The sequence below is a fragment of the Chelonoidis abingdonii genome, chromosome 7, assembly GCF_003597395.2.
Source record: "Chelonoidis abingdonii isolate Lonesome George chromosome 7, CheloAbing_2.0, whole genome shotgun sequence".
NCBI lineage: Eukaryota > Metazoa > Chordata > Testudines > Testudinidae > Chelonoidis > Chelonoidis abingdonii.
Genome location: NC_133775.1, coordinates 56073829 through 56098921, shown reverse-complemented (window position 1 = coordinate 56098921; position 25093 = coordinate 56073829). Strand labels below are relative to the sequence as shown.

Here is a 25093-nt window from a genome sequence, read left to right as displayed (position 1 = left end):
GGCGGCTGAAGGCCCCAGCGGTGCTTGGGGCGGCATGCGGGGGGGCGCTCCGCCTGTCGCCGGGATGGCAGCACGCAGGGTGCCTTCAGGGGCTTGCCTGCGGAGGATCCGCTTGTCCCTCGGCTTCGGTGGACCTCCCGCGGCTCCACCGAGGAGCCGCCCCCACCCCCGTGCTTGGGGCAGCGAAATGTCTAGAGCCGCCCCTCTGTAAGGAAATCAAATCTCTGCAATCGTGATCAGTGCTGGGCAGCTGCCGAGCTGTGATTGTCTTTCTTCCCCTTCCTCTGCCGAGCGCAAACATTTCTTCCATTCCGCTTCACCCGCTCCCTAGTCACGACTGAAAACTATCAGCCCCAGCAGCAGCAACCCATGTAACTAACAGAACTGCGCCGACCGGCCCCCTGCTCGTTCGCTTGTGCAGCAGGGCAGCGCCCATCCGCACCCGTGGTGGGGGTCGGGTTGTGAACTCTGGCAGGACCGTGGCTGTTCAGACAAGGGTATAATGGGGCCCCAGTCCCGGCTAGGACTTTGGTCACGACCATAACTTAACAAGGGTGACAAGGAACCAGGTCTGCAATGGGCAGCGAGGGGCCCGTCCGGGCCTTTAACGCCGCAGCCCTGGGCACGGAGCCCCCCCACATCAGACGAGGGGCAGTTTGATCGGCGAGCAGGTCCTGCGGCTGGGGGTGATGAGGACAGGCTTAGGGCAGGGCTTCAGCTGCTGTCAGTGAGCATGTGCGGCCCCTCCAGGCATGCTCAGCAGTACAAAGGAAGCCACAGCGGCTCGAGGGGGCAGAGTCAGACACCAGATCAGTCCCATGTCGAGTTCCAGGGGACGGAAGTAGCGCGGTGCGCCGGGCACAGGGGCTCGCTCTGCAGGTGAGGCCAGACTGACACAGGCTGGGTGGGCAGGACAGCAGACTCATTGCTGTGGGGGGCAGGCTCTGCAGAGCTGGGGAGGGCTGGCAGTTGAGAAACTCAGCTTCTTAAGAGTGGGGGGGTCAAACTGGCTGAGTCTTGGGAAGGGGAGACTGACAGACCGGCTTTCTGAGAGTGACTGAAGGGTGGTGTGTGGGGCTCACAGGAGGGGGGACTGAGTTTCTGAGCCGTGTGGTTGTAGCAGATTTTGTCCTCTTCCCCCATCCCCTGTAAGGCTCGTGATGCTGTTATCTCTGGGCTGGAGCTGTTCACCCAGTGTGCAAATCAGCATGTTCTCAAGAGAGCCTGTGCTGTGTGCTATTATTTCCATACTATGTGTACTCCGGGCAAAACCTGTTAGAGAGTAGCTTTGCATTAACAGGACTCACAATCCACTCTGTTGTTGAGTAGGGGTGCCAATGCCATCTGCTTCTGCTGAATCGAATCTTGAATTTATAGAATAATTTAGTTTCTATCCCCTATGATTGTGAAGACAACCTCCCAAAGCTGAGCCAAGTGTAACCATTGCAGCATTGAAGTCTTATGTCCTCAGACATACCACTCTGGGTGCCTCCAATACTGCTCAGTAATGCCAACCAGACATGTAACTGGGACAAACTGGATCAGTTTTGTTTTGATGCTGTAGACAAAGTTGGAAGCAGCAGCAGCAGAGAAAATTATGGAGGAGAAGGCACCAAAGACAAAGGCTGGGAAAGGGGTAGCATAGCATAGTAGAGACCTCACTGTCTGGCAGGAGAAGAATTCTCCTTTTCCCAACCTTTCCAAGAGGAGAGAGAGGCTGAAGGTGGGACCGGTGCCATATTTGTAATAACAGTAATGAGAGTGGTGGGTTAAGAGAAGTAGAATTGACCAGGCTCAGAAATGACTTTTCAGTCACTTAATTTCCCACAATCTCCAACCCAAGCAGAAACTATAGTGCCCTTCAGGAATTATGTCCATATGAAATGTAAAGTTTGGTGGCTTAGTTCCCTTGATAAAAATGTGCTTATATTTTTTCCCCCTTTATATTGTTTGGTGTGCATCTTTTCCACTTCTTCCCCAGACCTAAAAAATGGTGTTAGAATTTTTGCTTCCAGAAATTCTCTCTTCAAGCAGAGACCCCAGACATAATTACTGTCTGGCCCAAAGGTGAATGTTTTAGGAAGTGATGCACATGTGAAAACAGGAGATTCAAAGAGAAACTGCCTTTGAACTAGAACTGTATCGAGTGCTACCAATCTTATGCTGAGGCCTTGCCTGCTACAGTAACCCTGGCTTTACAGGTCCTCAGAAAACTGCACTATCTGTTTTTCTCAAAAGAAATATACAAAGTCCACTTGTTCCAGGCTTTGCCTGTAGGGCTTTGTCATTAACAGAATTTGCTCAAAATATATATGTCTCTAGTTGAGAGAAATTTTGCTTGTCTGTCTGACTTCTCTCAACAGCTCAATGGCATCACCAAAGAGATTGCAGGGTCTCACAGCAGCTACAATCACTCCAATGACTCCAGACGGGTAAATATTATCTCTCACCACCAAAAGGGTTGCCGTCAATGTCAATTAATGTATTGTGAACTTTTTCCCAGAACGTTACATTTTCCTACTTTCTTTTCAACTACTTTTTTTTTTAAGTTAACTTTCTAACAGTGTTCAGCATCTCAAGATGACAAAGGTTTAAGAAGGCTTTTGTTTGACTGACAGTCTCCTTACTTACAGTCCTGCAGTACTGGGAGCAGAGGTTAATTTTGTGGTGGGCAGCTGACTTAGGAGAGTCTAGGCTGGCTCTGGGGAGAAAAAAAAAACAGGTTGGTTACATTGTAAAAATGGAGTTGCTCAACCTTACCTGCCTTTGATAAGTGCTTTGAGATCTAGGTTCGAACAGTGCTGTGTCAGTATTTACGCCACTCCTTTCTACTTGTAAACTGAGAACATTTGATCTGGAGTTATTGAGAGGCCATAAATATAGAATCCAGTCCTGATTATTCTTATTATCACAAGCAAAATAAAGATTGTCCCTTTCTCTCTTTATCCAACTAAAGAGAAAGGGCAAAGTAACATCCACCAGATGCCACTTAACAGCCTGCATCTTGTAGCTATGAAGGATGGTTTGCTTAGCTACTTCTTACAGTAGTAGAGTGTAGTTCTAAAAATAACTTGTATTTTTAGAGTACCCAGAAGTTGTTCATAGAGCTTCCCTTCTCAAAAGCACTTAGTTTAATTTCCAAAAAAGACACAATGGATTACAGCAACAAACAATTGGTCAGGAGGCAGTGGCAGAATTAAAAGAAAGAAGCATGAAAGTTAGAACTACACCATGATGTGCTGACACTGGGTTGTTATTGCACATCTAAATGATCCTGTGACATCCTTTGGCCTATAAATATCCGTGTGTATACATACACACTTCTTTAAAATGCATTTTTAAAAATTGTTTCATAATCCCACACATCTTTAAATCGGGGTTAAGGTTGCTGAAATGAGCACCCAAACAGTGGGCCTTGAGGGCACACGGGAACAGGGAAGTGTGGACGGCTTCAGTTTCTTCTCAGGGGACATGGGAGCAGTTAGTGGAGGAGCATTAGGTGACTCTAGACCTGCTCATTGTGTTGAGAGCCCAGACCATGCATTCAAGTGGCCAGCAACACTGGGAAATTGAGTGGGAGGGAGGGCAGGCAAGGTTTCAAAGTGTGTGCTGGGGGAGTGTAACTGGGTGGCTTGCTCTTAAGGGCCAGATGGAGGGCCTACGGCTAGTCACCCCAGATTATGAAAGAGTCACACCTAGGTTGAATCGGGGAAGCAGGGTGCAGAGAATGGCTTCAGCACAATATTCTCTGGTCTCACACACCTCCCTATCTGCCACACTCATGCTGGGGGTGGAGAGGTCTGCGGGAGAACAGCCCTTATGGCAGCGCTCTGTTTGCTAGAGAGGCCCCTTGGATAGAGGATATTTTCCTCCCCCCTTTAAGTCCCCTTTATACTGCCAAAGTGATGTAAAGTGATCTTCATGTAAGGGAGAATCAGGCCCCATCTGCCACTCTGATGTTGGCTCACCAGCCACATAGTCAGAATAACTAAAAGGTTCTCGTGGTGACTAATTTAAAATCTGAACCTGATAGAAATGCTGTGATTACACATGCTGTCTGTCTCACCAGTTTAAGGACAGCTAGACAGTTAGCATTTTAAGTCACACTCCAATGTCCAAAGGGAACTGTATGGCTGACCAACAACACTACATATTTCATCTGGTTTGGGAACTCTGCATTTTTCCCCCGACAGATATTGAATTGGGAGCTCAGATTTTTTTTTTGAATCTTGACCCAAGAGCGTTCCATTCCAACCTTAATTCTCCTTAAACTACAACGTATAATACAAGAAACACTTAATAATCTGAGCATGGTAGAGCTGCTGGAAATGAGCAACTGTATTTTAATAGGACAGAAAACCCCCCCACAAAGCATCTTCAGTAGCAGAAGTAAGTGGCTGTACCAGAGGGTCTTGTTTTGTTTCTCATGTTAAAGCCAAGACCACAGCCCATTAAAGGGGTTAAATGGTGAGCATCCAAGAATGTAATAGGAGGGAAACTGTTTTTCCTGTAATATTTTACTCTGAGCCTTTCATCCTAAATGATGTCTTAGTGCTCCACAAATTACAAGCGTGCAGCACACCAGTGAGATGCGGGGAGTGGGAAAGTGGCACTGGTAACCATCTGACACACTGTAGAATACAGATGGGGAGAGTAAGGGAAATTTTGACCAAGAATGCTGGAACTTACCTCTGATCTTTGTTTAATTCTGTGATGGCAAAAATGGATCACAGCAGCCCTGGTCAAGATTTCTCAAAATCTAAATTTTATGGAATAAAAGTATTCTGTAAAGGTCACCATTGTTTGAGCAGCTCTAGATCATAGGGTCTGTCTCAGTGATTTCTGTAGTCAGCATGTACCATTTAAAATTCGACAATAGTTTTTAAGTATTCTTTCTGCAGATTAAGCCTAGATCCTGAGCAACAAATTGTAGCCATCTCTTATGTGACCACCGGTAACACACATTCTACAGAACAAATTATACCTCTCATTGACACAGGCGCAATCCCATTGTCTTCACTAAATTTGCACAGATTGGAATTTAGCATACAATATCTGGGAGGGGCTCTGCAGGGCAAGCAGCAATAAAGAGTAGTGAAAATATATGGGTTAGAGACTGCTAAATTGTAAAGTTATGGGCTAGGTCCTCAGCTGATGCTAATTTACATCAGCTGAGGATTTGGTTCTCTGCCTGCCACTGAAGTGAGCAGATATGACTGTGAATACGCAAAGGAATAGCTCTGTCAAAGCAATAGTTACTATTTTTACCTAGTCACTTTTCAGTTAGACCTGCAGTCTTCAAGCACTACAAGATATTAAATGTTTGCCCAGGGACAAAGGGCCTTGTTTGTTTTTTCTGTGTCTGAAAAACCCACAATAAACTTGCTTAGAATTGTCTATCCACCTCCGAAGGCCTGAATGAACCCAGTTGGCGATTGGAGACTTAAGTGTCTGAGAGTCTACTAGTTTCAAACCTGCCATTAAAACATAATTAAGCTTGGTATCCTTTCTAGCTACACTTTATTACAGGCTTACCCCATGTTCTTTAGATCAATGGTTCTCAAACTTTTTTTTTCGCAGACCACTTGAAAATTGCTGAGGGTTTTGGTGTACCACTTAATGATCTTTCCAAATGTTGTTTGTGCCATTAGCTAACTATTGTCAAGCACTTTGGATAAAAGCACTATATAAAAAAACCTTAATGTTTTTTGGTCTACAAATAAAAGCACACAACTCATATTTTAATATCAGTAGTCTTACCTTTCCAGTGTGATGGATGTGCCCTCTCTCCCCCGCCGCGGCAGCCCCAGAGCTGGGACTGGGAAGGAGGGGGATGTCTCCCCGGCAGCCCCAGCCCTGGAGCTGGGGAAGATTGCCTCTTTCTCTGGCCACTGCAGCCCTGCACATCCCAAATTCTCCTCACCCCCTCTTCTCACCCCACAGCCCCCTCCCACCTCCTCCTATTCCCCTTCCCCCTCCCCCCAGGCCACCACCTCACCTTACATGTGAGTCTTCTCAGCGGTTCCCATAATTAGGTGGATGGCCCTTCATTCTCTTGCTTGCAGGCGCCCAGGCACACGCCTTAGAGGGAACTATCCGCAGACAACCTGAATGGAGCTTGCGGACCACTGGTGGTCCACGGACCACAGTTTGAGAACATCTGCTGTAGAGCTTTCCGGAAGTCAGAGCCAGCCTGGTGACTGCTGTGTGCTCAGAAGGGCAGTGGTTACAAGACAGAATCAGGAAAGCTTGAAAAATAGTGTTCCTATCAAGTCTTCAATATATATATATATATATTTTAAAGGCATGAATACATTGTAGCAATAATAGAACACGTGAAGCTTTGTGGTTCTGATCGCTGAATATATGGGTCTTATAGTTCTGTGAATCTCATGCTCTGGGAACCCCGGTTAGGTCTCACATACAGAACCCTTTCTGATCTGGTGTTCTCAGCCCCCAATACCCTGTTCAGAAGCTTTTATGTATAGAGGTCTCCATAATTCAGGAAGTGGGCAGATGACACTTTTTTTTTTTTTTAAAGTTAGACCCCTCTAGGGTATTAGAGGGAAACCTGTTAGAACTTGAACTTGGTCAAGGATTCCTTACACCAGGGGTAGGCAACCTATGGCACATGTGCCAAAGGTGGCACGTGAGCTGATTTTCAGTGGCACTTACACTGCCCGGGTCCTGGCCACCAGTCTGGCGGGCTCTGCATTTTAATTTAATTTTAAATGAAGCTTCTTAAACATTTTTAAAACCTTCTTTACTTTACATACAACAATTGTTTAGTTATATATTATAGACTTATAGAAAGAGACCTTCTAAAAATGTTAAAATGTATTACTGGCACACGAAACCTTAAATTAGAGTGAATAAATGAAGACTCGGCACATCACTCCTGAAAGGTTGCTGACCCCTGCCTTACACAGGTTATTTCTGTCCTCCCCTTTTTTATCTTTCTTTTTAGAGAAATTAACCTCTCTGTGATTGGGCAATATGTGGATTATCTTGTAAAAGAGCAGGGTGTGAAGAATGTTTTTGGTAAGTCTTAAGTAGTGAACTGTACTTCTTGTCAGCCAAGAGCTGTGATGCAGTGGAATATGGGGATGGGAGCATTATAAACATGTGCACTCAAGTGGAAGAGACCATAGCCTAGTCTTTAGGAATCTGTTTTTGCCCAAATTCCCAGTTATGTGCAGGATAGAGCAGAAGATGAGAATGTTACTGGAGTGGGAAAGGAAGTGAAGAGACAACTACTAGACAATGCCACATTAAGGCATTAAAAAGGATCAAAGCAGTGACAGAAAAGACCCATCTGAATGATTCTGTCCACATGTTTGGGCAAGATGTGGTCACCTGATAGACAACATTGGATATGAGAGAGATGCATTTATTCAGTAGGCACCTTTATCAAATGAGCTTCAAGTCCATTGTCCTCTTACAAGGGTTTCTTCCTTTCTGATTGTGTTGGCCTAGGAGGTCATATGCATTTAACTCTTTCAGTGCTATAGGCCTCTCCCTCTTTCTCTCCCTCTCTCGAGAGAGGGGTGACACACGCACACAAATTCCACATGTTTAACTAAAGCACTTAAAAAAACAGTTTATTTAAATCAGTGCAAACCCTTGTGCGGGCTTGCTTATCCATTTATAACTGTCCAATATTGAGTTAGTTTGTGTGATTAAATTTCAGTAATGGTATTTAGTCAAACCAGTGCAACTTCTCTGTGTAGGCCAGGTCTTAGAGTGTGTTGTGTTCTGCTTGAAACAGTGAATGGCACAACAGGAGAAGGGCTGGCACTGAGCACCCAGGAGAGGAAGCAGCTGGCAGAGGAGTGGGTGACCAAAGGGAAAAACAAGTGAGTAGCTCTAAGGAAACCTGTCTGTTCACCTAGACATTACTGCTTGTCTAAGCAAAGGATGCACTCTCTAATTACTTCCTCTATTTTCTTTCCTTGTCCCTTTTATCAAGATTTTGCTGGTGTTGTCAAAATCAGGGACTATAGAAATGCTTATGGAGGCATGTGGAAGAGAGGAGGTTTTGGAAAGTGCCCTCTTCCTGTTGCTTAAGTTGGGGGAAGGGAAAGTAATAAGGGATGTGAAAATGAGACCATCTCTTTGCTGCTTTTATGTTGCTTTAACACCAGCATGAGAGCCTCACAATCTTTGTATGTATTTATCTTTTCAACACCCCTGTGTGGCAGGGCGGTTGTATTATCCCCATTGCACAAATGAGGAAACTGAGGCACAGAAAGACTAAGTGACTTGCCCAGAACCACACCGGAAGTCTGTGGCAAAGCAGGAAATTGGCCCCATGTCTGCCGAGTCCCATGTTACAATTCTAATTACTGGACCTTCCCTCTTCTTGGATGTTTTACATATTCTCATATCACTCGCCTTTGCGCTGTCTCTAACATCCATGTTGACAGTGAGTTGCGGGGAGGTGAGAGATGGGGAGGGAGAGTGTGGAATTATGGGGAAGGGACAGTGAAAATCGGGGCGGGGGGAATAACCAGGGGGGGAATTCCCTGAATTTTCTTTTGGCTTTAAACTTTCTGGGCTTTTGTTTGGAGGGAGTAAGAGGGGAAACAAAAATGGGTGGGTTTTTTCCTTGAAGTAGGGGTCTCTTGATTTTTGTTCAAGTTTGAGTTAAAAAAAAATTCTGAATTCGGGTTTGTGTTTTTTATTGTTGAATAACTCAGAAAATTCCAGTGGAAAGTTTTAGGGGGAGGAAAAAGAATTTTGAAAATTTCCCATGAAAAATGAATTTATTTTTTTTTAACCTACTCTGTGTGACTCTCTAAGCTTGCCTACAATGGGCCTGATTCTCCACAGCCTTGTACCTGGTGAATTCATTTCTGCTGATGCAAAATGGTGTCAGATGTTGCAGATCAGAATGATTAGCACTTTACATTGGGGAAGAGACTACACAAGGGGCAAAGCAGGGGAGAATCTGGCCCACTGCTTCAGGAAGATCACTTGGCCAGCATTTGGCAGCTCTGGCGATGAGGATCTGAGAGAGCTGCAGAAATAAAATTGTGGGATTAGGGTGTTGAGAACACCTCTGGGTAGGGGAGGGAACTGGGAAGAAGTGTTGGATGTGTGGCTGAACTTTTTGCTGTACTCTAACACTTTGTTTCTAGATCCCTGTTAGTTTGTATCCCCACTCCAATGAAGAATCTGCTGTGTAGACAAATAGAGGACGTAATTCAGTTACCCAGACTGTCTGTATGGCATCTTTCCCCCACATTTAAATTCCCATAAACCAAAAAATAACAGCAACCTTTCAATCTTTTTCTTGTGCAGGTTGGATCATGTGATCATTCATGTGGGAGCATTAAATCTACCAGAGGCAAAGGAACTGGTGCGTGTGTGAATTTTCTCTTCGCCTGCTTTTGTCTTTCCATAACCTTACATACAAGTGGGTTGGATCCTCTTTTCTTTTCTGAGTTTATGCACTTACTGACATCTCTTTCCATGTTATGCTGTCTTGGTCCTGGGGAATCCTGAGGGTACATCTACATGGCAATAAAACTCTGGGCTGGGTCAGCTGACTCGGGCTCTCAGGGCTTGGGATGTAGGGCTATAAAATTGCAGGGTAGACTTTCAACTCAGGCTGGAGCCTGGGTTCTCAAACCCGTCCACCTCACAGGGTCCCAGGCTCCACTCCAAGCCCAAATGTCTGTACTGCAGTTTTATGGCCCTGCAGCCCAAGCCCAGTGAGCCTGTCAGCTGACCTGAGCCAGCCGTGGGTATTTTATCAACGTAGTCATACCCCCTGAGTCTTTGCACACACACAAGCATTGGATCTAATCAGCCTGAGTTGGTCTGCTCTACTAGCATCTCCTGGGCAGCTGTCAGGTTATGCAGAATTTATTATTTGTTTGTATTGCTGCATGGCCTAGGATGCCCTTTCAAGGAGCTGGACCCCATTGCACTAGGTGCTGTACAAGCACAGAATATGTTACAAATAGATTCTCTGCCACCATTTTACTGTGGGGGAGGAGACTTCCAAATATGACCTGACACCCCTCATGTGAATGGCCCCATTCATCTCAGTAATATAATTAATGACCATTGTAAATTGTATTAATCACTTTGCTGTGGGTCACTTTAGGATAAACCTCAGGCTCCCCTGGGATTGAGGCTCTTTTGATTTAGTTCACTGGAGGAGCCAACCAGGCTCCCCTTCACTGCCCTCAGGTTGTGGGAAGGTTTGATGAATGGAGGCTTTTGCTCTTTGAGGCTTCTTCCTAAGGGATGAGCTTGTGTCATGAAGTTGCATCAGCTTGTCATGAGGGGATGTTGCTGCCTCATTGACGTATCAAGTAGCATCTGCCCAGCCATGAAAATTCTCAGGTACCCTTTAACATTCCACCAGGTAGGCATGCAGGATATGGGATCTGCATTCAACATTGCCACCTTTTCTCCAGGAGCATCCCAATCAGAAAATTGCTATAGATGTAGTGATGTCTGGGACAAAAAAAACCCCTCCACACCAGCCTATGTTGCAAGGAAATAAAGTGTCATTAGTGCTAAGAGAGTGACACTAGGATGATGGGCATATGTTGGAAAAACCTAGCTAGGCTTATGGATTTTTTTTTTTTTTTTTTTTTTTTTTTTTTTTTTTTGGAGCCATCCCTAAGCACAGGCTACTGGTAACATGGCTCCCCTATATCTGCATTTTATTCCTTTGTTTCCCCCCCGCCCCAGGGCCCTCACTCCTCATTTTCTCCTCTTCTGTTTCTTAGGGGGCTTCCATACTCTCTCCCGTCTTCTGACTCAATCTCTCTCTGTCAGCCCCTGTTCACTTATGCACTGTCTCACTTGCTCTCACTCCACACATGTTCTCAGGCTCAGATGGTCCACTCTAGGCCACTTCTTCAGGGATGTGGGAATCTTAAAGGCACGTAGTAGCTGAAGGGAGGGAAAATTCTTGATGAACCTGCTGGTGCCAGAGAACAGGATTCTATTTCCTGCTTTTGCCACTTACTTCCTGTGTGACTTGAGCAAGTCGTTTAACCTGTCTGACCCCATTTTACACATTGGGAGACAGTGATCCTAACCTATTTCTTGGGACGTGGGAGTTGTAGGGATGGAGGACCATTCATTAATCAGGCAGAGGTAATAGATGTGTGTTTTTGTTTAGAAACAGAGGTAGTGCATTACATTGATGGAAGGGCCGCTTCATCCCTGGCACAACTCCTATTTGACTTTAGGGCTGAACCGTAATGTACAACTTGCTTCTGAGAGTTTAATTCATAGCAGTGGAATGGATTGATGTGGTGGTTCTTTGCTATATGCATGATAAAAACACATGCAGTGCATGCACCTTTTAATACATTCTATTCTTTCCTATTCAGGCCAAACATGCAGCTGTAATAGGAGCCAGTGGTATCGCTGCGATTGCCCCCTTTTTTTTCAAACCTACAAACAAAGGTGAGCAGAGATGTCTGTGGCCATCATACCCACAGAGGCCTTTTTCTTCTGCAGTTTTCCACACATTCAGGCTGTCAGCAGTATGATATGGTAAAGGGAGGTCATGTTTTTTAGAGATCTGTGGCAGCAATGCTGCTGTAGTTGGTCAGAGTATCTGTATCTTTGCTATATGGCTCCTCAATGATAAAACTTCCTTTGTAGTGCTTATATTCCTCCAAGTGTTGGGGTTTTTTCTAAGAGAGCAGATAATCGAGTCTTAATAGGTCCTGTGTTATAGTCTCCTCCTCTACCCTCTGCTGCTCTGGCTCAGAATGTCACCGTCCTCACTGTCATATGGACATTGTTTTGGAAACCATTTCTGGAAATAACATTGTTTGAATGCCAGTGGTGTGTTTGGTCTTGGTCAAAAGTGAAGCTAATTGATGATCTCTTGATGCCTACTGGACACACCAAATTGCATACATTACATTGGCATATTTGACAGTTTCTGCAGAAGCACAGGAGTGGATTAACAGGACCAGTGCATATCACTTGTGAGGAGCAGAATTACTTGAGAGCAGATCAGAACTGAGGATAAATGATAGAGCTGTGTGGAAGAAGCTTGCAACATTCTGACCCTAGCCAGTGTTATCAATTTGTCAGATTAGCCCAAAATGAAATAACCTATTGTTGTCTCTGTGTTTTTATATAACACAAGTAATATGAAGGAATTGCACTGGCCCAGTGGGTTTGAAATAATCACATTTACTAATCTTATACACCATTCAAGGCCTAGCTACATATATGCACTGCTGTTCTGTTGGCTTCTGAAACCTAGACAATGAGAAACACTAGAGGGCTCACAATTAAAAGCACAGTACCCAATTTCTATATCCTGCACCTATTAAGTGCAGAAAAGGTAGAGATATAGGGTCTTCTTAGAGATAGCAAGTGTGAAAAATCGGGACAGAGAGTGGAGGGTAATAGGCACTGTCACAGATTGGATCACAGAACCCCCCATACCCCACCCCAGGAGCTGCCACCTGATGTGCCAAGACTACCTCTGCTCCTGCTTTCCCTGCCAGCTCGGAAATCCAGCACCCTGTCTTGCTGAGCCAGACACTCCTGTCTGCTCCAACAAAGACCCAGGGTCTGAATTACTTGCCCCAAAGCTGCAGGTTTACATGAAAGCAGCTAACAGAAGTGTTCCTGTTTTTAACACCCAGATGCCCAACTCCTAATGGGGTCTAAACCTAAATAAATCTGTTTTACCCTGAATAAAGCTTATGCAGGGTAAACTCAAATTGTTCACCCTTATAACACTGATAGAGAGATATGCACGGCTCTTTGCTCCCCCAGGTATTAATACATACTCTGGGTTAATTAAGAAGTAAAAAAGTGACTTTATTAAATACAGAAAGTAGGATTTAAGTGGTTTCAAGTAGTAACAGACAGAACAAAATAAGTCACCAAGCAAAATAAAATAAAATGTGCAAATCTATGTCTAATCAAACTGAATACAGATAAGATTCTCACCAGTTCCAGAATGCTCCCTTTTACAGACTAATCTCCTCCTTTTAGCCTGGGTCCAGCAATCACTCACACCCCTTGCATACTGTCCTTTGTTCCAGTTTCTTTCAAATATCCTGGGGAGTGGAGAGGCTTTCTTTAGCCAGGTGAAGACAAATGGAAGAGTCTCCCGGACTTTAAATAGACTTTCTCTTGTGGATGGAGACCCCGTCCTCACTCCTATGCAAAGTCCAGCTCCAAGACTTAGGAGTCTCCTGGGCAAGTCACACGTCCATGCATGACTCACAGTTTTTGCAGGTAGCAACCATTGTTTACATGCTACCTTGAACGGCCACAAGCACACTTTTTATGTGGATTACAGCATTCCAAGATCCATTGTCCTTTAAGTGTTTTTTGATTAGGTACTTAATTTCAACATTGCTTTCTCCAGGAACTGACCAAATGCTTTGCTAAGGTTATTTAGGGTATGGCTACACTTGAAACTGCAGCGCTTTGAAGCGCGAGTGTAGTCGCAGCGCCAGTGCTGGGAGAGATCTCTCCTAGCGCTGCACATACTCCACATCCTCATGGGGTTTAGCTTGCAGTGCTGGGAGCCGCGCTCCCAGCGCTGCGGCACTGTTTACACTGGCTCTTTACAGCACTGTATCTTGCAGCACTCGGGGGGGTGTTTTTTTTTCACATCCTGAGCGAGAAAATTGCAGCGCTGTAAAGCGCCAGTGTAGCCAAGGCCTTAGAAATTAAGCCAGCACACAGCCAACGTTCATAACGTTCATAACTTCGAATACAAAAATGATATGTGCATACAGATAGGATTAATGCATTCAGTAGATCATAACCTTTACGGAGATATGTTACATGGCATATATAGCATAAAACACATTCTAAGCATATTTCCATAAAGCCTTATGGGAGGTACCGTCACAGGCACTTATGTAAGAAAAAGCCCCAAATATCTAGACTGTCTCTGTAAAATTGGGACATCTGGTCACCCTACTTAGAGATGGCTTGCTGATAAGTCTATGAACCTGAACTCCCCTTTATGTGGATGACCTCCTTCTCTTGCCTCTGAGTATGATTGCCTTCTTTCACTGCCTCTTTCAGATACATTGGTTGCTTTCTTACGGGAAGTTGCATCTGAAGCCCCTGGCATTCCATTTTATTACTATCACATTCCTTCTTTAACAGGTGTAAAGAGTAAGTATATTGCTCATTCAGTGACTCTTGCTCCTATTACATGCAGACTTTCCCTGTTCAAGGGATTTACTCAGAAAACAGTTGGTGAATCTAGAATTAGAAAACAAATTTAGCTTGTCTACATTAGAAAATGTTACTGTGCCGAAATAGGATTGAATGGTCAAGTAGGTGCTGTACTTAGTGGGGAAGGAGAATTAATAACTCTTGACACCAAGAAGGATGAAGTATTTAATGCCTCTTTTGCTTCAGTCTTTACTTAAATAAAAAAGTTAATGGTGACCAGATACTCAACACAATTAATACACTGAACCCTCGCTAGAATGTGCATCTATATAGCACAAATTCGCATATAACACAGTTGCGGCCATGGATCCCAAATGTAATTACTTTAATTGAAATTCATTTTAATGTGGTCCGTGTGTTAATGCAGTACCCTGTATGGATACCAAATCCTGCATTCTAGTGAGAGTCCAGTGTATTAATAAGGGGGAAGGAACTCAAGCCAAAATAGGGAAAGAGTAGATTAAACAATATTTAGATAAGTTAGACATATTCAAGTCAGCCAGGCCTGATGAAGTTCATTCTAGGGTACTTAAGGAACTAGCTGAAGCAATCTCAGAACCATTAGCAATTATCTTAGAGAACTCATGGATGATGGGTGAAAGGCTAGCATAGTACCTGTCTGTTAAAAAGGGGAACAGAGAGGACCTTGGGAATCATAGACCAGTCAGCCTAACTTCTGTATGTGGAAGGATACTGAAACAAATTATTAAAAAATCAATTTTGTAAACATGTAGAGGATAATAGTTAAAGAATAGCAAGCATAGATTTTTCAAGAACAAATCATGCAAAACCAACCTAATTTCCTTCTTTGACAGAATTATTGGCTTAGTGGGTGGGGAGGAAGCAAGAGATGTGATTGTAAGGCTTTTCACATGGTCTCACATGATGATCTAAGCAAACTAGGGAAATGTGGTTCAGATTAAATTACTATAAGGTGAGTCTGGAACTGGTTGAAAAGGCATACTCCAAGAGTAGTTATGAATGGCTTGCTATCAAACTGAGAGGATGTATTTAGTGGGCTCTCAGAGGAGTCGGTCTTGAGTCTGGTACACCTCTACCCCGATATAATGCGACCCAATATAACACGAATTTGGATATAATACGGTAAAACAGTGCTCTGGGAGGCGGGGCTGCACACTCCAGAAGATCAAAGCAAGTTCGATATAATGCGGTTTCACCTATAACATGGTAAGATTTTTTTCTTTTTTTGGCTCCTGAGGACACCGTTATATCGAGGTAGAGGTGTATTACTCAATATTTTTATTAATGACTTGGATAATGGAATGGAGAGGATGCTCATAAAATTTGCAGATAACATCAAACTGAAAAGGGTTACAAGCATTTTGGAGGACAGGATTAGAATTCAAAACAACCTTGACAAATGGGACAATTGATATGAAATCAACAAGATGAAATTAAATTAAGACAAGTGCAAAGTACAACAATTAGGAAAAAATCAAATGCCCAAGCACAAAATGTGGAATAACTGGCTAGGTGGTAGTACTGCTGAAAAGGATCTGGGGTCACAAATTTAATGAGTCAACAATGTGATGCAGTTGCAAAAAAGGCTAATCTAAGTCTGAGGTATATTAACAAGTGTACCTCCCATCTCTGGTTGTACTCAAGACATGAGAAGTAATTGCCCCATTTTACTCTGCATTGGTGAGGCTTCAGCTGGAGTACTGTGTCCAGTTTTACGCATCACGCTTTATTGAAGATGTGGATAAATTAGAGATCATCCAGAAGAGAGCCACAAAAATGGTAAAGGTTTAGAAAACCTATCCTCCAAGGAAAAGTTAAAATAGCAGGACATATTTTAGTCTTGAGAAAAGAAGACTGAGGGCGGACCAGATAACACCTGAAGTATGTTAAGGGCCGTTACCAAGATGACTGTGATCAGTTCATGTTCAGTGGAGGTAGGAGCAGAAGTAATGGGCTTACTCTGCAGCAAGGGAGACTTAGGTTAGATGTTAGGAAAAGCTTTCTAACTATAAGGATAATTAAGCTCTGGAATAGGCTTCCCAGGGAGGTTGTGGAATTCCCACCATTGGAGGTTTTTAGGAACAGGTTGGACAAACACTTGTCAGGGATGGTCTTGGTTTACCTGGTCCTGCCTCAGCATAGGCAGCTGGGGTAGATGACTTCTGGAGGTCCCATCTATCCCTACACTCCTATGAGTCTATAAGATGAAATGATGCTGACTATGACATTGTGACCAGTGTAGACCAGGAGAGGTTACGTTTATAATCATGTCCGCTAACCATGGTTAAACCCTGCTTCCAGCAACCTTTCACCACACCTAGCTGACAGTGATAACCTCCACTTGTGCTGCTCAATACTGACAGCATAGTCCTGGTTAGCTAACTGAAGTACTAATCCCATTCAGTCACAATAATCTTTTCTAATGTAGACAAGTCCATAGATGGTTAGCAGTGCAGCTGAGAATTGAACTTAAGGTTTTTGATTCTTGCTCTAAGCACCACATCATATAGCCTCTTTGAATATATTTTTAAAGTGTAGCTGCCAGTTCATTTCTGAACTGCTTATCCAACTATATTTCTCAGTTTCTGAACTAAGATTAATACTCGAAGGAAATAAGACATCTGATAGATATTAATGAAATCACTGCTGTGTAACAGGCCACAAGCCAAGAAATAGACAATTGGGGGTTGGGGGTGGGGAACGCGGGTAGCAGAATTTTATAGAAGCTGTTCGACTTAGATGTGGATGTGTCCCACATGATCTTGCTTATTGTCAATAAGCAACACGTATGTAACACGGGAGTAGGTATAAATGAGAGGGGATAGTGACAATTCTATATCAATGGTACATTTCTCCTAACATGCATTTGTGCATCTCTTCATATATTCCAGAGTTACTTTACTGGTTCCTTTCAAGCTATTTAAGTAACCAAGCTCTTACATTTAAACCGTAAAGACAATGTTGGAAAGCAACAAGACTGCCTCTGATTACCTTGTGTAAGGGGAGGGAAGGGACCTGACTCTGCTCAAATGAAGAATAGTAAGGCTTGAGTGACAATGATGATCCTTTTGAGGAGCAGACAGGGACATCTTATGTGACTGGAATGTATTTCTTGATTGTTGTTCTGTGCAGTTCGTGTTGAGGAGCTGCTGGATGGTATAAAAGAAAAGATCCCCACCTTCCAGGGGGTGAAGTTCAGTGACACAGACCTCTTGGACTTCGCACAGTGTGTGAAGAACAACAAAGAGCAGTTTGTGCTACTCTATGGGGTGGATGAGGTAAGGGGGCTCCACTTTTAATGATCTCCCCTAAAAACCATGTGGCTTATGCTAAGACATATCCTGGTTCCAACCTGAACAATTACTGCCCTGTGCAAATTGAATTCTAGCCATGTTCAGGACCGCGAGTTGTACTGCTCATTCTTCCTTTGCTTTTTACTATATGAAGTAAAATGCTTTTTTCGCCTCCACAAACTAGCATCTGCTGAGCGCACTGGCAATGGGAGCATCTGGGGCAGTTGGAAGGTCAGTCATTTGCATTCCTACTCCATTTGTTGCCATATTTACCACTATCTTCTATGTACTGTAATTTTATGCCCCCCATTACTGTAATACCCTGAGTACCTCACAATCTTCAGTGTATTTATTTATCCTCACAACATTGCTGTGAGGCAGGGTTGGACTATTACCCTCTTTACTGAGGGGAACTGAAGTTCAGAGAGACTAAAAAGACTTCTGTGTGATCTTGGGGAAAGTGGAGAAGGGAATCGAACCTAGGTCAGGATCAGTGCTTAAGCACTAGACGAACCTTCCTCCCCCACTGAGGAGGCGTAAATGAGTTACCATACCGCATTGCAATTCATGTGTACAATATATAAATCGCACAAGTGACAAGTAAACAAAGTGATTGTTCCCCAGAATGTTTTTCCAAGAACAAAAAATCAGTTAGCCAATGTCATTTGTAAAGGATGATGGGAAGAGAACACTTAATTGGAACATTTTTTTTTTTCCATTGGAAGCAGTCATGCTTTTAAGGCTCAACTATATACAATATGTTTCAGACCACGTGGAATTTCTAGATCAGAATGATTACTTTCTGAAAATAAAATATTGCACTAGAAAGCCTGGGACTTCTTGTTTGTTCTGGTTGCAGTGGCTGCTCTAAGCACCTCTTTGCATAACTGAGTTTACTTTGTTTTTTTGGCAGCACATACAACTACTTGGGCAAAAAAAACAACTTGATGTTGGAGGCTTTTGCAAAGCAAGACCTTGTATTAGCACAACAGCATCAGGTACAGTGGGAGTGTCCTCTGTTCGCTTCCCTAAACTTCTCTTCACTGGGCACCATTCATTCTGTGGCTTCACACCACCACCACCACTTTAACTGCCTAATCTCTCACCACTATGTTCACACACAAAAACAATCTGTTTGTCTGGTACACAGCTCCCCTTTTCTCAAACCGATCCAGGCAAGAAGCCTGCTATTTTAACTAGCCAAGGCACAGCTTACCTTTCTTCCTCTTGTGTAACCTCCCCTTCAGCCCCCAAAACCCTATGTGAAATGAGCACTGTCCATCTCTTCCCTCATAAACAGTCTAACCCAGACAGGTATGTGCGTTTTCCCCAGTCACATACGTGTTTTGGCTTAGGCACAACCTGCTCTAGGATCCTCTTGTCCCATTTCCAATCAATGTTCTTCTCATCCACCCTCCTTCCTCTTCCGTTCCTGTCAGTGTGCACACACCTACTTGCTGACTATTCTGGAGGACTGCCTCCTGCCTTTCTAACCTGGCTGAGCACCCCCTTGCTGATCGATAACCACCATTCAGATACTCTCCATCTATAGCAGGGGTAGGCAACCTATGGCACATGTGCCGAAGGCGGCACACACGCTGATTTTCAGGGGCACTAACACTGCCCAGGTCCTGGCCACCGCTCTGGGGGGCTCTGCATTTTAATTTAATTTTAAATGAAGCTTCTTAAACATTTTGAAACCTTATATATACTTTACATACAACAATAGTTTAGATATATATTATAGACTTATAGAAAGAGACCTTCTAAAAACGTTAAAGTGTATTATTGGCACGTAAAACCTTAAATTAGAGTTAATAAATGAAGACTCGGCACCCCACTTCTGAAAGGCTGCCGACCCCTGATCTATAGGACTCCATGTCCAATCTCCTTTAAGGGGTGGTGGTCCTAGTCATCTTTTTAACCATTCCAGATGGGTCATTGTCCACTCTACTCACTTTTTAACGAGTCTTGGCAGTTTCTTTCCCCTCCCTCATCAGTTGGTTGTGGAGAAGGAAGGTTAGGGTGGCCCAAGCATCACCGCTTTCCTCCTTGTCTCTCTTCTCCTGCTTCCCCTCCACCTCCCCCACACCACTGAGATTGGGCTTTCTTCCTGGTTAACAGTAGGCAATAACATTCTGTACAAGGGTTCTCCATCATGCAGGGTTTCTCAGGTCACTATGCCATTAGCCTCCAACATGTTGAGCAAGAAGGGTATCTAGAGGAGTCAGGAGGCCTGAGCGATGGTGTAGTCAATATGCAAATGATACATAATTTTCTATCACAGTCTTGGGCAGCTGGGGCACTTCTCCTTTGTTCTAAAAGAGAGGGACTGGTGGCAGGAGCATGGGGGGCCATGTTCTACAAAGGGTCCTCTACTCTGGAAAGGACTTCCTGTTTGGAAGGGCATCATGCACCAGTTTCCTCAGACTGTTGTGTTAAGGGGCCAAGTTGAATAATAAGGATGGCCTGAGTGAGAGTGGTTCTTTGAGGTAGGAGGGGGTCATTGGGAGGCAGGAGCTGTGGATGTTCTACTTTTGGGAATAGAGTAGATTGATTACTTAAGAAAGCATGGCAAATGTACTGAGGACTTTCCCCTTTGTTAAGTCATGTATATAACTGTTGTTGTTATACAAGCATCCAGAGCTGTTAGACTCTATGTCTTGTAAATATGAAGTGAATTAAAACATATTATCTGTTTCCTCTTCTAGTTCTGTACTGGAGAATTTCTCAGCTTTGTATTCAAACTAGGTAGGTGCTGCAATATCTTCCTCCCTCAGTGTGTTGTAAAACAAGAACTGAAAATCCATGAGCTTCACTGAAGTTCACAGGTCCCTGCAACCTGAGAAGCTCCCTTCTGAACAGTCTTGTGCAGAGAGAGACCTCACATCTGCTGTTGAGCTCCCAACTGCTGATAACTCAAGAGCAATGACTGAGCTGGCAAAGCACATCCAGAAAGATTCTACTCACTCTTCTCTCCTTTCTCCAGGCTCTCTGTCAAATTCCTCAACTTCAAAAAAATTATTTTTATCCTGACTATCCATTTTTCTTCTCAAGTCTACTCTGTGTCACTGTTACTGAGTTCTCAATCCCAGACAAGATAAAGTGCCTTGATGACAAAGCACAGGGGGCCTGATTCTCCTCTCTTATGTTGTGTGGCAAGGCACCTTCTCGGTCTCACCAGCCTCTGCTGCTTTTAGCCTTGGTGAGACAGGCTTGGGTAAAACAGGCCCTCTTAGTTGTACAGGGGAAGTCTTTTCCTTCTCTCCACCAGTCTTTTGGGCTTGTTTTTCTTCCTTATGGGAGGGGATGCAGCCTCCCTTCCTGGTGAGGCTTGCTTGTCTCACTGCTCCTAACCTATTAACAGCATGACTCCTTCTCTCACTCCCCCTCTTCTCCCAACAGGGGAGGGTTTAAAAGGGTCTCAGGCAGCCCTTAGTGGGAATCAGCTGATCCTAACTGAGTCAGCTAACTCCTTCTCAGCTGATCCTAATTGACTGGTTCTCTGGTAACCCCTTCTCAGCTGAATCTGACTGATCTGTAGTTACTTCTCAGCTGATAAGGAGAAGGGCCTTTTAACCTTCTGGGACTGTTTTCTACCCCTTGCAGCTGTCTGTCCTGAATTTATCACAGTTGGTGTAACTTCAAGTGATTGGAGTTTTACACAGATATAAGTGGTGGAAGTGAGAGGACAATCAGGCCCAAGAATCTAAACATCCATTTATGAGGAAAAAATAATGTTTTTTACATTGTAGGCTTACCCCCCTTGTCCTTTCAAAACTATATCTATTGACTTTGCTGCAAAAATACGTGTTTTCTCCTATTAACCCTGCAAAGTCGTCACCGCTTTGGGGGACAGAGGCAGATTCTTTCTGATTTGCACATAATCAAGAGCATTATTAACTGAATTCTATATAGAATCTGTATTAATTCTTTCAGAGTAGCAGCTGTGTTAGTCTGTATTATTTCTGATACTATATGTAAACCACAAAGGACATGGTTGGGCTTTTGGTTCCTAGGCTGTTTGCTAGGCTGAGAGTTAGATGATACATCTTATCTATCAAGATAACCCTAATTTGATCTGACAGTCCATGGAAAAACAAGTATGGGAACCTTCACAAAGCCACACTTACAGAGTCACTTTTCAGAGCATAAGCATGCATTACTAAGGAAATATTGTACTTGGGGCATTTTGGAGGAAAATATGGGTAGGTTAGAGTGGTTTGTACTGTAATACAGGATGGCTATTAACTGTGTTTTCTGTCTGCAAACATTGCTTGCTGATTACATCTTTCTCCCTTGTGGGAATTTAAACTCTGACCATATTCTAGGGTTTCACAAGAGATGGAATAGTTGGTGTAGTTGGGATTTTAGAGCCCTCTGTAGTGACTGTCTTTTATTTAAGTGATGTATTTAAGTAACCTGCTTTTTTCTTTCTTTCTTTCTCTTCTTTTTGCCTACATAGGTTTTGGCGTTGCACAAACTAAAGCAATCATGAGTTTTACCTCAAGGATTCCAATGGGTCCCCCACGGCTTCCGCTCCTGAGTGCTTCTGTGGATTTTATTGAGAAAGCAAAAGCTAAAATGGATAGCCTGATGGTGTGACTGTCCCAGGAGTTGATCTGATATTAATATGGATCTGAAGGTTTGGGGCCTCTGCTTTTGTGATTTATCACTCAGAGTTCTCCTTGGGGGACACACTGACTCAATGAGATTTTCATCAGTTAATTTGTAATAAGTGACTTCCTATCAGGGATGGCCTTGTTAGCCTGTGTCTTGCTTTCTTTCTTTTAGCATTACCCAAAGGGGGAACCTTTATAATACAGGTGAATTCTGTTTATATGAATGGCCTGGAGGACATCTGAGACCTTTGGATAACCAGGTGTTCAGATAAATGGAAGTGCTATTTTTAGCTGCAGTTTCACAGGTCTGGTCTACTCTTCAAATTGAGGTCAGCCTAGCTACGTTGTTAAGATGCCCTAACCTCTCTGGTAGATGTGGCTAGGTCAATGGAAGAATTCTTCTGTTGACCTAGTTACTACCTCTTGGAGAGGTGGATTACACCTTTTGAGGAGAAACCCCCTTCTGTCGCTGTAGGAAACGTCTACGCTATGGCGCCACAGCGGCACAGTTCGAGTGCCATAGCCGTGCCGCTTGAGCGGCTGTAGTGTAGACAAAGCCACTGTTTCATGCTGCAGTGATGCCAGTCCCAGAGGGAGGAGGGGAGAAAAGGATCTGGTATCACTGCAGAATGAAAGGGTGGGGGATGGGGAAGGCAAAGAGGAGAATGGGAGAGAGAAAAGAAAGGAGGTAGAGGGGAAGGAGCCACAGGAGACAGGAGCCTTCTTGACAGCCCAGGATTCCACAAGCACCAGTACAAATACTGTAGTGAGGGGTACAGCTGCCTGGCTCCCTCCCCACAGCTATCAGTGCTAGAAAGTGCTCAAACAACACCAAGGAAGTTCTTGTCTCCTGCAGCTATTCTCCCTCTTAACTACGTTTTGGATCCCCAAGAGTGTGATCTGAAAGAAGTGTATCCCCCGTTTGTGTAACGAGCTGCTAAGAGGTTATCTGAATCAGCACAATTAATTGGGCTATTCAGTTAATTGAAATTTGAACTTTGCCTGTAGTTGCTTCTGCCCTATGGTGCACAAAAGCAAGGTATGCTTCTAATGAAGCAAACTTATAAGGGTATGTCTGTACTGAAAATGCTACAGCAGCACAGCTGCAGTACTTCAGTGTAGGCACTACTTACCCCGATGACAGGGGTCAACATAAGTTACATTAACATAAGTGGTAGTGTAGACATAGCCTGATTCTCTGCTGAGGAGGAAGATTCCTTGCTGGAATTCTGAGTTCCTCTGGAAAGGGAAGAGGACACTCTGGCTTCCAGAATTTCCATCTACTATGACAGTCCCAACCCTCCCTTTCTGCCCCCCGCCCCCACTTTTTATGATGCTGGGATGTGGGTGAAGTAATGTCTCTTGTACTCTGACATGACATCATCATTCTGCTCAGCCTGGTATTTTAGTGTAGTTACGATGTCATATAAACCTACAAAAACTCCATTTTTACCAGTGAGTAAAAGGAATCAGGTTAATGTGCCCAGAACTCCCTGAAGACATTCTTCTTCCATAGGCTTCTTTCCCTTTATCTCTCTTCTCCATTTTCTTGCTCTCCCTGTATTTCCTCAAACAAAAAAAATTAAGTAACTCTTTTGTGACAGAAGGCACTTGTTCCATCTTGTTCCCAGCATGTGCTGGCTAAAGCAGCACTAGGATTTGAACCAGAGGTTGTACATGGCAATGCAAAGCACTACCACTTCTTACAAGTGTCATTTATTGCTGTTGTTAAGGGGCCCTCTACACATATTGGACCTAATGTGCCACTACACCATGTCTATTTGTTTGCACCTTGGCAAAATGATACCATCTAGGTGCCTGGAGAATTTTAATTTGGTAGTGTTTTACACCCACTTTGCACAGGTAAGAATGACTGACTGCATGTGCAAGGCTGGGGGAATCAGATCTGAGAATCTGGTGATCTGTTGCTATTTTAGTATCCAAGGATTCTGAGTAACCTGGAGAGTAACGTTCCATTAACTTCTTCAGTTTGGCAGTAATAATCTCACTTTCTATCTGCAGAACACAAAGCTCTGATTGAGTTAGATAGTCGACAAGATTTTTTTTTTTTCTTTTTTTGCTGAATCTGTAAGGCATGTAGGTAAGCTTCCCTGGTGGGTCAAACATGGAAGAAGGTGGCCTCTGAAATAGCAAAGAGCACTGCACATTTGCAACTGTTCCTTGCACAACCAACCATTGATTGGCAAAAGCGTGCAGAGAGCCAGCATGACAAAAATCAGAGGAAAAAATAAGACTATGTGCACACTCTCAAATTCAGCTATTTTAGGAGAACTCTACTGTGTGTTCCTTAAAACTTTTACTTTGATGTTTTTAGGTTCTCTAATCCAAATGAGATTCTCTATTACTGTTCCAATGTTATGCACATAACAATACACTGTTACTTACTTTCTGCATATTTTAATATAATATATAGATGCATCTAAACAGGAGATCTTCAGTTGAATAACTTTTCTAATAGACCCAAATTATTCCTGGTATTTTTAAGTCTGTCTTGATCTGTTTATACAAATCTCCAGATATTAAACTGTGTTTACATCTGAAATTTGTTTAACATTTCAATGAAGTTTCTGTATATTTTCTTAGTGATCATTAAAAGCGTTCTTAAAAACATTTTGCCCTATTTCCTCCTCGGAAAAATGCTTTTGAGGGTGCAGAGGTGGATGGGTCAGAGGGGACTGTTTTCTAGTCTCTCAAAATTTAGTAATATCTTCCCCTTCCTCTCATGTTCCTTCAGGAAGATAATCTTAAGGATGGATGCTGCAAACACTTAAGCACATGCTTAACTTTACCCATGTTAGTAGTCCTACTGAAGTCAATGGTACATCTTGCATGAATAAAGCTTAAGCACAAATATGCCAGCAAGATCAGGATCTAATCTACTCCTTTAAAACTCAAGTATGGGAAAGATTGTGTCTGTCTTAACTCATCAGTTGCTTTTTGACCTGCACCCTCTTCCAAACTGCCGTGAATCCT

The 25093-nt window shown here is 43.5% G+C and overlaps 1 protein-coding gene and 1 long non-coding RNA gene across 4 annotated transcripts; one reads left to right on the top strand and one right to left on the bottom strand.

The window, feature by feature from the left end:
• Nucleotides 1-239: 239 nt before the first annotated feature.
• On the top strand, nucleotides 240-24730 carry NPL (N-acetylneuraminate pyruvate lyase). 3 transcript variants are annotated; one of them, XM_032779473.2, is made up of 12 exons: nucleotides 240-879; nucleotides 2364-2432; nucleotides 6968-7041; nucleotides 7769-7856; nucleotides 9304-9361; nucleotides 11361-11436; nucleotides 14047-14139; nucleotides 17317-17462; nucleotides 17662-17708; nucleotides 18391-18475; nucleotides 20189-20228; nucleotides 21943-24730. In XM_032779473.2, exons 1-12 carry the CDS (start codon nucleotides 734-736, stop codon nucleotides 22080-22082), a joined length of 1062 nt encoding a protein of 353 aa, XP_032635364.1. In that variant the 5' UTR covers nucleotides 240-733; the 3' UTR covers nucleotides 22083-24730. The 3 variants fall into 3 exon arrangements, with proteins under 3 accessions (XP_032635364.1, XP_032635367.1, XP_032635366.1); XM_032779476.2 differs by lacking the exon at nucleotides 18391-18475 and having other exon boundaries at nucleotides 21943-22031; XM_032779475.2 differs by lacking the exons at nucleotides 6968-7041; nucleotides 7769-7856.
• LOC142047103 (uncharacterized) lies at nucleotides 7768-8442 on the bottom strand. The gene is made up of 2 exons (XR_012656265.1): nucleotides 8376-8442; nucleotides 7768-7866 (listed from the first exon to the last, which is right to left on the bottom strand). It is a non-coding gene; the product is annotated as an uncharacterized LOC142047103 (long non-coding RNA).
• Nucleotides 24731-25093: the final 363 nt, after the last annotated feature.

What these genes read in the sequence shown, in the direction of transcription:
- NPL (XM_032779473.2), top strand. Translation starts at nt 734, where the DNA reads ATGTGCGGCCCCTCCAGGCATGCTCAGCAGTACAAAGGAAGCCACAGC. An exon ending in CACAGGGGCTCGCTCTGCAG is followed by an intron (nt 880 to 2,363) that starts GTGAGGCCAGAC and finishes TTCTCTCAACAG; the next exon opens with CTCAATGGCATCACCAAAGA. An exon ending in GCATCTGGGGCAGTTGGAAG is followed by an intron (nt 17,709 to 18,390) that starts GTCAGTCATTTG and finishes TTTTTTTGGCAG; the next exon opens with CACATACAACTACTTGGGCA.